At 37.0% G+C, this 16,565-nt stretch overlaps 1 protein-coding gene across 2 annotated transcripts in view; it reads right to left on the bottom strand.

The window, feature by feature from the left end:
• Positions 1-2,549: 2,549 nt before the first annotated feature.
• Positions 2,550-16,565, bottom strand: part of TRAM1 (translocation associated membrane protein 1) — a 40,214-nt gene continuing 26,198 nt past the window's right edge. The window contains exons 7-11 of one of the 2 annotated variants that reach the window (XM_006860029.1): positions 15,305-15,375; positions 15,098-15,202; positions 13,696-13,839; positions 12,088-12,248; positions 2,550-4,139 (exon numbers count right to left, since the gene is read on the bottom strand). In XM_006860029.1, coding sequence (XP_006860091.1) covers positions 4,066-4,139; positions 12,088-12,248; positions 13,696-13,839; positions 15,098-15,202; positions 15,305-15,375 — 555 coding nt within the window. In that variant the 3' untranslated portion in view covers positions 2,550-4,065. The remainder of the gene's footprint in view (positions 4,140-12,087; positions 12,249-13,695; positions 13,840-15,097; positions 15,203-15,304; positions 15,376-16,565) is intronic. The other variant, XM_006860030.1, reaches the window with a different exon arrangement.

The raw sequence follows: 16,565 nt of genomic DNA, 5'->3' as shown, positions 1-16,565 counted from the left end.
TGCTAACCTCAGGGTCAGCAGTTCGAAACTGCTAGCTGTTCCACAGGAGAAAGATGAGGCTTTCTGCTCCTGTAAAGATTTACAGCCTGTGAAACCCTGTACAGGGTTGCTATGAGTTGAAACCAATTCCATGGCACATAACAACATACAGGGTTGCTATGAGTTGGAACCAACTCGACTGCACTTAACAAATCTTCATCAATGGGAGTGCGGTGTACTTCAAACCGTAAGGTTGGTGGTTTGAGCCTGCCGGCCATTCTGTGGGAGAAATGTGAGGCTTTCTGCTCCAACAAAGATTTAAAGTCTCAGAAACCCTATACAAGTGGCTATGAGTCAGAAGTGACTTGAAGGCACTTATTGACGACAAATCTCCATTAAGAAGGGGTTCACTAGGGTGAGCCTTCGGATGCCAACTGAAAGGTCAGCAGTTCTAACTCACTCTGTGGGATAAAGACGAGGCACTCTGCTTCCATAAAGATGCTTGAAACCCCTATGGGACCGTTCACTGTGTTCTCCAAGGTCACTATGTTTTGTTTCTTTTATCTCCATTAATTCTCAGAACTATCTTGTGAGGCAGGTGCTACCCCTTATCTCAACAGATAGATACACAGAGCTAAGTATCTTGTCCCCAAGTCACTCGGAACTGACCAGAGACAGAATGAAGACCTGAACCTGCCTGCTAGTGGTACACGTCTAAATATTAATAAATGCAATGAACCAGGTTATTGTTATTCATCATGTTCAAATTTGGTTGACTTTTGGATAATCAAGAGAGAATCTTGGATCTTCAAAGTAGAAAATCCCTGCCTCAACACCCGGTTAACTTAAAGAACGTCAAAGTTAATTTACAAACAGTCCTGAGTTCCTAAGCCGTTTTTAAAAAATCTGGCTGGTTCCTTTTTCAGGACACCCAAACTGTCTGCTTCCAGCTTTGACAAATACACAGATCATCTTTTCACCAAAAAGAGCCTACTTCTTTCCCAAACAGCACTAAGTAAAGTTGGTTACTATGTTGCATATATTTAACACAGCTTTATGTAAAATAAATCATGCCTAGGTAAACAGAATTGGTCTTATGCTAACTGCAGAAGAGCCAAAGAGTGCAGTCTTCTGTAAGTAGCTGTTAAAAACATAACAAAACATAACAAACTTAGTAACCAGAACAGCAAAGCATGGTTTTCAAGTTTGGTTTCTAGTCTCATTTTATCCTAGTGGAGTGGGCAGGATACTACCTATGGCTCTCCTAAAGCAATTAGACGGCTTGGTTCCATGCCAGGGTGTGTAAGCTCTTTTAATTCCTCATATTTGGTAATTTATCTATTTTAAAATTACCAAACCTGTCTTGTGTTTTAAGTTTTGTAGTAGGTAATTCTTTGTAACTACTTATCTTAGCCAGGGCAGTCTTGTGGAAAAAAACACCTGTTTAAGCATCGTCACCTAGTTTTCTCTATGGTTATTGATAGAATCACTCTTTAAAAATGGAAACAGGTGGTCAAAATTTCTGCTGTCTGTATGAAGCTAGGTACCAGAACAAGTTTTTTGTGTAAACATCTTATACCTTGGTGACACAGAATGCCATCCGACAACTGCTAACAATATCTGTACAATAAAAATGCTCTCGATCCATTTACTAACCTAGGATTAGTTTGGAATTTACAGACATTTTGCACGATTGCTTTGTTTTAGAAGAATGTTCTTGTTGCCAGTTTCAGAATAGCCCATCTAGACTACTCAGATACAAAAATGTAGCCATGAAGGCCTTTGAGAGGGAACTAAACCCCATAACAGCACAACTAGTCCCAAGTCACACAATGAGTTGTGGCCCTGGTTTACAGACCAGAGCTTCCCATCAGACTTGAAGCTCTTCTTATGACACAACCTCTGCAGGATTAATGCCAGTAAAGAACAGATCTTCCTCAGGGCAGTGGGGACCAGGGGTCTAGGGCTTATCATTTACAATGAACACACATGTTTTTTGTAAAGTTCAAACTTCATACCTAGGAGTCAATTCTTTTTTTCCTTTCTGAACCAGTGTGTACTGTGTAAGTGCTGTAAGGAATTTAATAGACAGAAGGTTTCATGGTCAAACAAGTTAGGAAACACTGTGCATCCTATCCCCACTGTCAATATTCGTGGTGAATTGGAAAGCACATTTAAAAATTTTATTTGTAAATTAAAGAGTGAACAGTTCGTAGTAAAGAAACACCTTCAAATTTAACAAACATATCTAGCTAAGAACTATTTTCCCAGTCGCCCACCCCTTGTTGTTGTTGTTAAGTGCTGTCGAGTCGGTTCCAACCCATAGTGACCCTGGATAGGGTTTCCCAGGAGCAGCTGGTGAGCTTGAACCACCAACCTTGCAGTTCAAATGGCTTTGCAGTCTGGTGCATTAACCCACCCCTCAAAACTTCTATTTTTCTATGCAATGAATCACCTTTTTAGCAGAACACACTTTTGGGGAAAGGCTATTTTAAATGTCTGTCAAGAGTGTACTTTCTTAACATGGCACATTTCAGAGATTACTAAATAGCATAAAAATACCAAGAATACAGCTTGTGAAAGTAAAAAGTTTTATTTTGATTGATTTCTCAACGTATAAGTTCAATATAATGCCAGTTTTTAATGGCAAAAGTTTGGTTCCACTGAAATTCCATAATGCTACCAGAGAGCTACTACTTTTTCCAGAAATAGGTAAATAGCGGGAAACAAAAAGACAAACATGGCAGCATGGCAACTCAAACTGCGGACCCAACAAGTCTGCAACTTGTACACAAAACACGGCACAACTAGAGCTGGTGACGAAAGTGAGAAAGGGGAACAAGATGTGAACACCAAAAGGAACAATATCAGTACTGTAAAGACAAAGAAAAGTCAAATATAGCTATAAGGACTCTAAAGGACAATTATAGAAAAGGGAACCAAATATTTTACTCAAATGCTTTTTAGAGCCTTTCTGTAGAGATACAAATATATATGTGTGTGTATATATATATATATATACTTATCCAAAAATATGTTTTATATAGATAAATGTTTCTCAATCAAAGATGGGACCAAAGCTATAGTTACAACATAAAGCACTGTCTTTCATATATTTATCCACCTGAATTTTTAAATTTAAGGTTAGTCCACTGAATGCTTTCCAAATATAATTACTTGACATTCATTTTATAGCTATAAATCCAGTAGGCATTATTTTCAAAAGATTTTACATGTTTTTCTAAGATGCCGTGCATATCAAGACTTAAGACAAGTCCTATTATGAATCATTCTTAATACACGTGACAAAAAAAAGGCCACATAAGTCAGATTTTCCTTTTTGTAGTAAACACGTTTCTGATTTCCAGTTTACAAGTGTTTAAAATGCACAAGAAAACTTTTACTTCTTCACAAGTACTTTTATGTTAATATAATTTGATTTCATATATATGGCAGCACATTTCCACATGTTGTAACATTAGTATGTGTCTTTTTTAATTAAAAAAAAAAGAGGTCTGGGGGATATAACACTAGCAACTTCTATCTATAAAATAAAGCACACAATTATTTTGGTGATTTTACAAAATTTTTTTTCCAGGTGTTTAAGTGCTACAAAAACTCCTAAAAATTAGAGAACACTGAAAACATATCAAAGTCTGACTTCCAACTTTATAGTATTTCCATTTTACCCTGAAAGATAACTTAAAAAATATGACCTTGCTGGAACAGGTCACATTGCTAATATTATAAAAAACTGATGAGCAAGAAATTATATCACTGATAAGTGGAATTTCTATAAATAGTTATCTCTCCAAATCATTAGAAAAATGTTCAAAGGTAAAGAAAAAAAAACGGTGGTGGTCCCTAAACTATTCTGAAGGCAGGTAGCTTAGTCTAAGCTAAAACATTTTTTCATTCATTTCAATCATCCTCCATAAAATGCCCTTTAAAAAATGCATGAAAGAGTACAACAGCAAGAATCAAAGAGCATAAACTGTATTCTCAAGAACAGAAAAATCTCTAATGCTGAAAGATATAGCAAAAGCAGAATTCTTTGGGGACATTAATCAATTAGCTTTTAATTCATTATGAAGACTTGTCTTTTCTATTACGGGGAGAATCTGCTCCATTTGAAGTTACTGTTCCATTTACACCATTTTCTGAAAAGAGAAAAGAATCAGTGTTTTATAAATAAATGCAAATAATACAATTTTCATATATAAAAGTATGTCAGAAAAGAACATTTAAAATCCAATAATATATATTCTTAGACTTTCAGATCAAACTTGTCTAATGTATGCACCAAACAAGATTCAGAGAAACTAAGCAGAAAGCAACTGCTAAGAAACTACAAAGCAAAATAGGAAATTCATAGTCTTACAAAGCTAGGGAGTCAAAAACTTGGATTTGAGGCCTGCCAATCCTGGGAGTCCTGGTGTGGCGCTGTGGATTAATGCGCTGGACCGCAAAGTCGTTTAAATAGCAAGGGGCATGGTTCAAGCTCACCAGTGACTCCTTGAAAACCCTATACAGCGTCACTACGGGTCGGGATCGACTCAACGGCACTAAACGACGAACAATAATCTTGGTGTGGCACTGTGGCCAGACTGCAAAGCCGTTTGAACTTCAAGGTTTGCAGTTCAAACTCACCAGCTGCTCCTTGGAAACCCTATATAGAGTCGCTATGGGTCGGAACCGACTCAATGGCACTTCACAACAACAACAACAACAACAAATGGACTACTGGTGTGGCAATACAGGATCAGCACTGGACTGTGAACCATAAGGTTGGCAGTTCAAACCTACCAGCTGCTCCTTGGAAACCCTACACAGGGTAGCAATGAGTCTGAACCAACTTGACAATACTTTACCAACAACAACAACAACAACAACAGGGAAGGCTTTTATAATACCCAGAGAGGGTTTGAAGTCCTTGGAATGGAAATAGATATACTTTGAGTAGGCAGAGTGACCATATTCAATCAACTGGTTATAATATCTATACATACATATATTTTTGGTAAGGTGTTGTAGATAAGCACTGGACTGCTAATTTCAAGGTTGGTGGTTCAAACCCACCAGATGCTGCTTAGAAACCATACACAGGTCACAATGAGTTAGAACCAACTTGACAGCACTTAACAACAACAAATATATATATATGAGTGTGTGTACATGTATATACATATAGTTAATATGTACATACACACATACACGCACAAGTATATAAGTGCTGTCAAGTAGTTTCCACTCATAGCATTTCCAAGGAGTAACTGGTGGGTTTCAACCCCCAATCTTGTAGTCAGCAGTTCAGTGCTTATCCTACAGTACAACACCAGGACTCCATATACATGAAGTTCTCATGGTATCTCTTTTCTGAATTTTTTACTTTAAACCTTTCTTTCTTATCTAGACACAGATAGAGGTAGATGTTGTTGTTATTAAGTGCCGTCGTAAAAAATATACAAAAGATTATACCATGAGAATATTTAACCAAAACCAAAGCTGATATAACTACAGTAATTTCAGACAAAATAGAGATACATTTCAAAATGAAAAAATGACACACATCAGGAAGATAAAAATTTTAAACTTCTATGTACCTATCATAGCTTCAAATATATAAAGCAAACACCCAACTACAAAGAACCAATCAAGTTTATAATCATTGTGTGAATTTTAAGATACTACCTGCAGTAGTACAGAATACGGAAAGAATACGCAGAACTGTTTTTTCTATCTTTTATACTAATGAAGATACAAATCACAATCAATAAATGTGACAGGACACCTCCTGAGCACAGTAGTAGTTAGGGAATGGAACACTCATCCTTTTAAAACGCAAACAGAACACTGACTGTAACTGAACAACATGCTGAGCTGGATTATCAACAAATCCAAAAATTATCAACAAAGTCCAAAGAAATTAAAGCATTCTGAGTATCTTATTTAAGCACATTGGAATCAAGCTAGAAATCAATAACAAAAAGAAAACTAGAAAATCTTCAAATATTCTACAATTAAACATGTATGAGTACTTATAAATACCCATGAGTTAAAGGAGAAATCACAGTAACAAATACAATATTTTGAACTGAATGATAATGGAAACAATGAATCTAAACTTGTGTAATATAGCTAATGCTGTCCTGAAACAGGAAATCTGGCCTTAATTGCACATAATTCACAAAACGAATGGGTAAACCACAAAGTAAAACCAAGAGAAAGAATGACACAGAAACATAAAATTAAGAAGATTAACAGAAAAAGACAAGTGTTAGTCTTTTGGGTCAATTCAAGAAAAAAAAAAAAAAAGGCACAAATTATTAACATTAGAAATGGAAAACAGAAATAATTTTCTACCAATAGGCATTAGTAACATAACAACAGGATATTTTGAATAATTTCACACTGACACATTGCAATTTAGAGGAAACAGAAAAATTCCTTGGAAAATACAATTCCTCAAAAGAGACACAATAAAAAAAAAAAAAAAAAAAAAGAAAAATCAAAGAATCTTTATAATTCCATTATATATTAAGGAACTCCTGGTGTGACTCTGTAGGATAAGCACTGGACTGCTAACTGCAAGGTCTGTGGTTCGCACCTACCAGCTGCTCCTTGGAAACCCTATACAGAGTTGCTATGAGCAAGAAATTATTGGATGGCACTTTAACATATTAAAAGAAAGTGAATCTGTAGCTAAAACCCTGCCATATAAAAGATTCTACTTCAAACAGCTTCATTGGTGACTTTGTCCAAACATTTATACTGTAGAATATTTAAACTATACAAAGGACATTACTGTTCAGTACCTTTTAGGAAACCAGCGTAATCTTAATACCAAAAACTGAAAACACTATTTTTTTAAAAGATAGTTACAGACCCACCTTCTACTTGAACACAGATATTAAAAAAAAACCACCAGCTGCTCCTTGGAAACCCTATTTAGGGTGGTTATGAGTCAGAAGTGACTCCACAGCACTAACAACATATGACTGAAGGAGTTTCTGTCTTCTCCTATCTTCTATTCAGTGTTATGCTATGATCTTGTTGTTGTTAAGTGCCTTTGAGTCGGTTCCGACCCACAGAGGGTTTCTGAGGCTTTATATCTTTTCAGATGCAGAAAACCTCATCTAGCTCCTGCAGAGCAGGTGGTGAACTTGACCTGCCAACCTTTGGTTTGTCCAGTGCTTAGTCTACAGAGCCACCATGTTCCCTTGCTTTGGTCCTAGCCAGCACAATAAGGTGAGAAGAAAAAAAATGTAATTATTTTCAGCTGACGTAATTATACATTTCAGTGCAAACATTAAAAACATTGAATTAAGAAGCTCTCAATATAAAGCTAGTATTTAAAAATATCAATGACAAAGAATTTTAAATTAATTAAATCAGGAAGTTAAAAAAATTTTTCCATGTATGTTATACTCAAAAATGAAACTTCTGAGAATTAAATGAAAAATGTATGAGAACTCAACAGAGACCTACAAAACTGGGGGTGGGGGGGATTTTGTTCACAATTCTTTAAAAAAAAAAAAAAAAAGTAAAGGAGAGAACAATTCTCAAGCCACCCTATAAGTCAATATTACCCGACGATACCAAAACCAGTCAAAAATACCACACATGTAAAAAATACACCAATAATCTTTATGACTATAAATATACTCAAAACACTTAAAGACCAAATTTAGCAACATGGGTTTAGTATTATGACTAAGTGGGATTTATCCCAGGCATGCAAGGTTGATTTACCACCTGAAAACCGATGTATTTCACTATAAGAGGAGAAATCCCCTATGAAGACACAGAAAAGCATTTGATGAAATAGAGTACCCTTTCATAATAAAAACACAAAGAGGTTAGGAATAGAAGGGAAGTTCGTCCACATATAAAAACCATCTACGAAAAACCCATACTTAATGATGAGAGACAGGATGCTTTTCCTCTAAGATCAGGAATAAAAAAACAATGTTGACTTTTGTCTCTGCAAGGAATCCTGGTGGCACAGCAATAAAACACTTGGCTACTAATTTGAAAGGCTGCTGGTTTGAAACAATCCAGTGGTTCCAAAGGAAAAAGACCTGGTGATCTTTCATAAAGATCTGTAAAGATCACAGCTGATGCAACCTGTCACATGGGGTCTCTACGAGTCAACAGTACCTAACAAACATCCTATGGGAGGTTCTAGCTAGGGTATTATGAATTCAATTTTGTCCCCTAAAACTATGTTTCCAAATCCTGCCTGTGGTTATAATCCCTTTTGGGAAAGGGTTGTCCTTTGTTATGTTAATGAGACAGGATCACTGTAGGGTCAATATCTTACAAAATATAAAAACAGCAGATCAGGACAAGCAAGCAAGCCAAAGTAGGGAAAGAGAAGAGGTGAAAGGAAAACAGAGGCCACATGAAGGTTATCTAGGAGCAGGAACAGCTCAGAGACAAGAACCTTCCTTCAGAGCGGACAGAGAAAGCCTTCCCTTAGAGCCGGCACCCTGCATTCATACTTTTAGCCTCATAAACTGTGAGGAAATACATTTCTGTGTGTGAAAGCTACCCACTTGTGTTATTTGTTACAGCAGCAGTAGATAACTCTGACCCAGGGCAATGAAGAAGAGGGCGAGGGAGGATGGATGAGGGATGCTATTACAAATGTAACGTAATACTTAGGATATATAATGGATGCTATTACAAAAATAATATAATACTTATGGTAAATTTAACAAAAGGAATATGAAACTTGTTCACTGAAAATGACAAAACTGCTGGAAGAAATTAAAGATCTAAATAAATGGAAAGATGTTCATAAACTTCAAGGCAATCATAATCCCTATCACTATCTTAGCTGACTTCTTTTACAGAAATTGGCATACTGATCCTAAAGTTGACATGGAAATGTACAAGTGACCTAGAAGAGTCAAACCATGAAAATCAAGACCAAAGTTTGAGGACTCACCAAGTACTGATTTCAAAATGCACTGACAGCTACAATAATTAAGACAATGTGGTACTGGCAAAATAGACATATAGATCAGTGGAACAGAATCAAGACCCCAGACAAAAATAAAAAATTTCGACAAAGGAGTCAAGACAATCAGGAAATTGTCTTTTTAATAAATGATGATGGAACAACTGGATATCCACATGCAACACAATGAATGTAAAATGGTTCAGTCCCTTTGGGAAAATGTGGCAATTTACCAAAACGTTAAAAGAGCTATTTTACTTCTAGTATACAGCCAAGAGAAATGAAAACAAATAACCACATGAAAACTTTTCGATGAATACTTGTTGTTAAGTGCCACAAATCAGTTAGATTCATAGCAACCCTCTACAAGGTTTCCAAGGAGTGGCTGATGAGTATGAATCGCCTTAGGGTAGCATTATGCATAATAAATCAAAAGTGTTAACAATCCATATGTCCATCAACTGATGAATGAACAAAATGTGGCATATCCATACAATGGCATATTATGCAGCCACAGAAAACAACATAGTGACATACGCTTAAGTGGAGTCCTGGTATGTTGTTGTAGGATAAGCACTTGTAGCGTAGTGGTTACGAACCTTAAGGTAAGCGGTTCGAAACTACCAGCCGCTCTGTGGGAGAAAGATGAGGCTTTCTACTCCCATAAAGATTTACACCCTCGGAAACCCTGTACAGGGTCGCTATGGGTCGGAACCGACTCGATGGCACTTAACAACAACAATTAATCACAAGGTTGGCAGTGAAACCCACAAGCCACTCCTCAGAAACTCTATAAAGGGTTCCTCTGAGTTGGAACTGACTCGATGGCACTTAAGAACAACATATGCTATAATAGGGATGAACTTTAAAAATGTTATGCTAAGTGAAACAGTGAGATGTGAAAGCCACATCTTGTATGATTCCATTCACAATCATACATCACTTAACATCCATGATACATTCTGTGAAACAGGACATCATGCAATTTGACTACAGCATGAATATCACGTCATAGTCTTGTCCGGCTTTAAGCATTTTGAAAAAGCGTCTCACTGTAGCTATGGTCACCAGCGTGCTGAGAGGGACTGTTTTTGTGTTGGTCCTCAATCCATGCCAAATTAGCAATTTTTCTGTATCTGATGCAGGTCTCTCTTGTATTTTCATTAGCCTGATAGCTTTCAGTGGAGTCCATCCTTTAACAATTGATTTTCCACCTTTGTATTAATAACCTTTTGTTTTCTTCCCAATCAATACTTCTCTGCCTCTTGCTGCTGTAGTCACTAGCACTGACTTTTACTGTTTGGAAGCAGGGTGTACATCATAGTAATATTTTTTTAAAGGAAATTAAACAGAAAGATAACACTATAACATGCAAGAGACATGCGAGATACAAGATGCTGCTGTCTATAAGTTGAAGCATACACTATCATATGGTAAAGTTTAAAAATAGAAAATAGTACAGTGCATACATAAGCCAGTAATGTAGGCGTTTATTATGACTTTCAAGACATATGTGTTACAGGTTCTATATATACTGTACAATTACACTCCTGGCAGCATGATAACTTTATAAACAAGAGACAGGAGACGATACCATGTGTTATGTGCAGGAAACTGTTATAATCACTATGTCCGGCTCTCCAATTGAGATTGCTGAACTCTACCATTCCCTATGGAATCACAGATGCATATATGGTTGGACTCCACTGCTTGAATAGACGCTATGCAGCACATTAAGAAATGTCCAGAAAAGACAAGTCCAGAGATAGAAAATAGATTAGTGGTTGCCAGGAGCTAAGGGAAGAAGATAATGGGAAGTGATTGCTCGTGGCTATATAAGGTTTCTTATTGTGGTTATGAAAATGTTCTGAAATTAAATAATAATTATACCACTCCATGATTATACTAAAAACCACTAATATATACTTTAAAGGGGTGAACCTTCATAGTGTAAATTATAGCCCAATAAAACTGCTATAAAAAATATTACTGATAGTAATTAAAGATCTTTATATATGAAAAGTGTATCATGTTTATGGATTGAAATACTCAATCTTCCCTGACAACAGATATTTAGATTTAATTCCAATCCAAAATCCTGGTAAGCTTTGTTTGGGTAGCAATTGACCATGTTGGTACTAAAATTCAAATGAAAATGCATAGAACCAAGATTGCTAAGACAAACTCAAAAATAAATATTACTAGAGAACAAACCGTTAGATATTATGACTTCAGTCTGGTGGGTTTTAACTACTGTCCTTGTGGTTGGAAGTCCAGTGCTTATCCTACAGCACCACTGTGGTTCCTAAGACTTAAGTTGCTGTTGGTGTTAAGTCACTTCCAACTCATAGCAACCCTGTATAGGGCTTCCAAGGAGCAGGTAGTAAGTTTGAACTTCCGACTTTGTAGTTTATAGTCCAGTGCTTATCCTACAGTGTCACACCAGGACTTAAGTATTAAACCATATGTTTTTGTTGTTGTGAAGTGCCATCGAGGAGGCTCCAACTCACAGCGGCTCTATATAGGGTTTCCAAGGAGCAGCTGGTAGGTTTGAACTGCCAACCTTGTAGTTTGCAGTCCAGTGCTGACCTAGCGCCACACCAGGAGTCCAAACCATATAGTGGAGTTGATATATTTTCAAAACTCCTCATGCTACAGTTATAACATTTCTTACATGTTGATTAACAGAACCTCAGTGCCAATACACATTTTCAAACAAATGCCAAAAGGAAGGAAAGTTTAGATGCAAACTCAAAGACGAAGGATCCAGGAATCAGAAGTTATGAAAAAAGTTGCTCCATTTGGGGCTAATGAGCAGTGTGCAAAGAGCTGGAAATAGTTTTGGTTTTGTTTTAAAATATGAACAAGATGCTTGAAAATACAAGCCATCACACTCTACTTCAGTTATTCACCAACACTGCCCATGGAAGTTGGTCTACAAAAGCTTAAGGTAACTAAGAATGGAAAAGTTGTGTGAAAGAAATGGAGTGGACAGCTTTTAAGGGGAATCATCATCAGACTGTGGCATGGGATAATTTTGTTAAAAAGTAGAATAAGCTAGTTTTTATAAAATTTGAAAACAAGATGCCACTAGTTTTTAAAAAATTAGTTTTACTTCTATAAGTTATTCATTGAATACAAACCTGTTCCTTTTCTAGAAGACCTTCCTTTTGTCACTGTTGGTTTCTTCTTCACAGTTGGTGCCTGAGAGGTAGAATGCTCCCTCCACCTCCTAAGCTGGAAATTAATGAACTTCCACATCATGAAGGCCTGGGTAATGCAAATGGACGCCAGAACAGCAATTCTGAAAATATTCACAAATAAAGCAAAATCAGATTACACCAAAATACCATGTAGTATTCTATTTTCTCCTTATTTTAATAAAAGACTGAACAAATTACAGATTCAGCCATCTTAAATCTTTCATCAAAATTCTCTTTTTCCAATTCTTTTGGTTTAGGGGAAGAGACGAAGGTTCTTTTTATTTAGTGACTGATATTTTAACTTCCTTGTTTACTTACTATGGGTAACTGCTCAGATAATAAATATAAGGCTGAGGTTTCCAGAACAAATAAAAAACTTTATACAACTGACCCTTGAACCATGAGGGGGTTAAGGGTGCTGACTTCCCACACAGCTGAAAACCAATTTACAGTTGAACCTTGAACGACACAGGTCTGAATTGTGCGAACCCACTTATATTTCCCCTGCATCAAGGGCTGCTTTAAGCAGAAACTTGCAACACTTGAGCTCACCACAATCAGCAGCAGGAAGAAAGATCTGCGTATAAGTGGGCCCACACAATTCAAACTTACATTGTTCACGTGTCAACTATATTTGTGGTTTTGCTTTAGATTAAGAATGAAGGTACATAAACAAAATAAAAATCATCAACTATAGTAAGCGACTTGGTATTTGATACCCAATCTGCAAAAGTGGAAAAAAATTCATGCCTATAAAAGCAAGGGTTTATGTCTTGACAATACTTAGTTTGTGTTAAAATTCCCACTCTGTCTATAGCATTATGTCAATAAGTAGTAAATCCATTAATAACTATCCAGAAGTTAAGTAAATGTTTTAGTACTTCAGTTTAGATATAGGATATTTCAATGAGTATAAAACCAAAACAAATAATTTCCCTAACCCCTATATTTTATCTCTTAGCTTCTCAGATGATTCAAATCATAAAGAAACTGATCATATGTAATATATACGTCACCTAATGTCCACAATACGTTCTATGAAATAGGAAATTATGCAATTTGGATTCTGTGCAAATACCACATTATATGCAGGCCGTACCTATACCATCCATTAAATCCCCATTAAACCTATCATAAGAAAACCAGGTGGAGAGCAGGCTGTGGGCTCTGGGAGCATGGCTAGTGGTGATGGCCCTGGCTGTCACTGCACTATTGGTACAGTCAGTGGCAAAGCCAGGAGCAGGGTGCTCATCAGAGTCCTGGGCCCAGCAGGCCTCAGCCAGAACACAGGAGTCATGGCAGGTGCTGCTCTGTACCAGAAGTGAAAGGTGGCATGGCTGCTGAGCTGGTGAAGACAGCCCAGAGGTGGAAAAGAAGTGGAGGGGACTAGGATGTGCCTTAGCTCCCCACTGCTCATGCACTCTTGGGGCTTGGGGGTCTTTAAAACCATTAGGGGTAAATAATAAACAAAAGTAGAGCTGTCTTCCCTTAATGGATACTAAGTGATACATACATATACTCCACAGCAGTGAGAAAAGTGTTCTGTACCTAACAGCCAATACATTGAAGTTTCCAGTACTGAAATCAAGCTTCTGATTCTCTGCTCTTGCAAGGCCAAAGCCAACAGTGAGTACTGAAAGAATTAAAGTCAGAAGTCTTCCCAAAACAAACAGAACTGCCCACAGAGAAAACCTGTAAGAAAAATGTCTTAAGTCAAAATTTATAAACTCTCAAAGACAAGAAAAGATCCTAGTAGAAACTACATTCTTGCTAAGTAGTAATAAAAATTATGTTTTTTTCTAAGTAAATGCATGCTAAATAGTACTTCCTATTGTTCTTCAGGAATCCTGGTATATGACTCTATAGGGTAAGCACTGGACTGCTAACCACAAGGTGAGAAGTTCAAGCCTACCTGCCACTCCTTGGAAACGGTATACAGATATGTCACTACGAGATGCAACAGACTCAAAGGCACTTAACAAGAGCACCATTCTTCAAAAAATTATACTGTATTACATTCATGGAAATTAATTACACGTATTTAAAGTTTTAAGGAGTCCAGTAAAGAAAAGCTTAATTTCTACTTAATGTTCCTCAGAATTATTGGCATACTGAACAATTTTTGTAAATGCTATGTAAAAAGAAAACTGTGCTACAATAAAGTAAACACCCAAGTCCCATGTAAGAATTCTGGGTTTCCTTTCTTTTGAAGATTTATATTTCTTGTCTTAGCTCTGTAATTCTGTTTTCAGTCCAATTTTTCCATCAAAATTCTTGTAGTATCTTTGGTCTAAGGCTATGGAGTCTTGGTGTGGCAATGTAAGATAAGCACTGGACTGCTAACTGCAAGGTCAGCCAGTTCAAGTCCATCAGCTACTCCTCAGAAACCCTAAACAGGTCACTATGAATCAGAATCGACTTCACGACACTTAACAGCATGCAGTCTATTCTTTAATTTTCTTCCGAAAGTTCTTTTCTCTGTTATTCCTTCTCTAAAGGAAAACAGGCAACAAACAAGGTAGGAGAGATTGGAAGGGAAAAGTGAACCCCAAACAATCTTCAAAATTGATTCAGCATGTATTTACCTGAATGGTAGTGCTTATGTGCCGTGGAGTCGGTTCCCACTCATAGTGACCCTGTACAGCGTTTCCGAGGCTGTAAATCTTTACAGGAGCAGAAAGCCTCATCTTTCTCCCACAGAGCAGCTGGTAGTTTAGAACTGCTGACAGTGAGATTTGCAGCCCTACTTGTAATCACTACTATGCTACCAGAGCTTCTTATTTACCTGAATACTATTTTACAAAGAAAAATAGTAACTCTGAATTGCTGAGTAGTTTAATTTTATTTAAAAATTGTAAGGTAACATTATTATCTACATCAAGGACTTTGGCAACCTACATACTGGCTTTAAGTACCTACTATACAAGAATTAAATGGCTACATAACTTACCCTTTCTGATACTTTTCATCACTAAAATAAAACAGGCGAGAAATGTGGAAAAGAAATTCAACAAAATAATGCAGCACCAAAAGAACCAGTCCAAGATGATTCAAACTGTTAAAGACACAAATTTAGAATGAAAACGTTATCAATTGAGACACATTAGCACACATTACCCTAGGCCATATTTACACCCCAGAAAAAATCCCAACTCACTTCAGAAGATAAGCTCCAGCAATGTGAAAGAGGTAAAGACCAATGTAGACAAGCTGACGAGGAATATCTTCCTGTTAAGACAGAAAAATGCATTACAGATTACAATATGCCTAAAAAAAAAAAGTCTGTTTACAACAGTGCAATAGAGTAATATGCTATTTTGGAAGCAGAAGATCCCATTAGTGTCCGATTAGTTACAGGACTTAGCCCTTCATTATTCCAGCCATTAAATAATAGCTGAGTTTGCTTGAATTCAGATGAACTCAAAATTCCTTTTAGCACTAATATCTACCTCTGATTCTTATTATAATAAACCTTTACTTTAGATCATATTAATAATCATGATCATACACTGACCGATCTGATGTTCTTCTAACATTAAAACTGGCATTTATAACATTAGAGATGCCTTTATTGCCCAGAATTCAACATACTTAAGCCAATGCTTTAGTGCCTTCACTGTCAGTTGAAACCATCAAAGTTGAAGGTTAAAAATCGTATGTTTCATAATTCAACATACATTTTACGATACAACTTAATTGTACAGTCTGTTGTTGTTAATTGCCGTTGAGTCGGTTTCGACCCATAGCGACCCTGAACAGGGTTTCCGAGGCTGTAAATGTTTACAGGAGCAGACAGCTTCATCTTTCTCCTGCGGAGCAGCTGGTAGTTTCGAATTGCGGACCTTGTGGTTCGCAGCCCGATTCGTAACCACTACACTACCAGAGCTCTTGTATAGTCTACTACCACAATAATTCTGTTAGCCCACGTACTAGGCTGATAAAAAAAATTTTACTTTCTGCTTCCTCTTTCTTTATTAGTTATAAGTCAAGACCTATTAATGGATTATGGAATCAATTTAGCAATCACAGCACCATCTTCAAAAACACACAAACAAATACGCTCAATGACCCATGACTGGGGCATCAACTGCAACTCACAGTGAGCCTATTTATAAGACAGAGCGGAACTGCCCAGTTGGTTTCCAAGGCTGTGCTCATTACGGAAGCAGATTTCGACAGCTTTCTTCTGCAGAGCAGCTGGTAGATTTGAACCACCGATTGTTCAGTTTGCAGCTGAGTGCTATAACTACTGCATCACCGGAGCTCCTTAACATATACATGGTGGTGATGTGCCATGGAGTCGATTCCGACTCCTAACGACCCTGTGTACAGGGTTTCCAAGGCTGTAAATCTTGATGGGAGCAGAAAGCTTCATCTTTCTCCAGAAGAACAGCTGGCAGTTTTGAAGTGCTGACCTT

The sequence above is a fragment of the Chrysochloris asiatica genome, unplaced genomic scaffold, assembly GCF_000296735.1.
Source record: "Chrysochloris asiatica unplaced genomic scaffold, ChrAsi1.0 scaffold00036, whole genome shotgun sequence".
Lineage (NCBI taxonomy): Eukaryota > Metazoa > Chordata > Mammalia > Afrosoricida > Chrysochloridae > Chrysochloris > Chrysochloris asiatica.
Note: the sequence above shows the minus strand (reverse complement) of the source record. Positions and strands in the feature narration are given on the sequence as shown.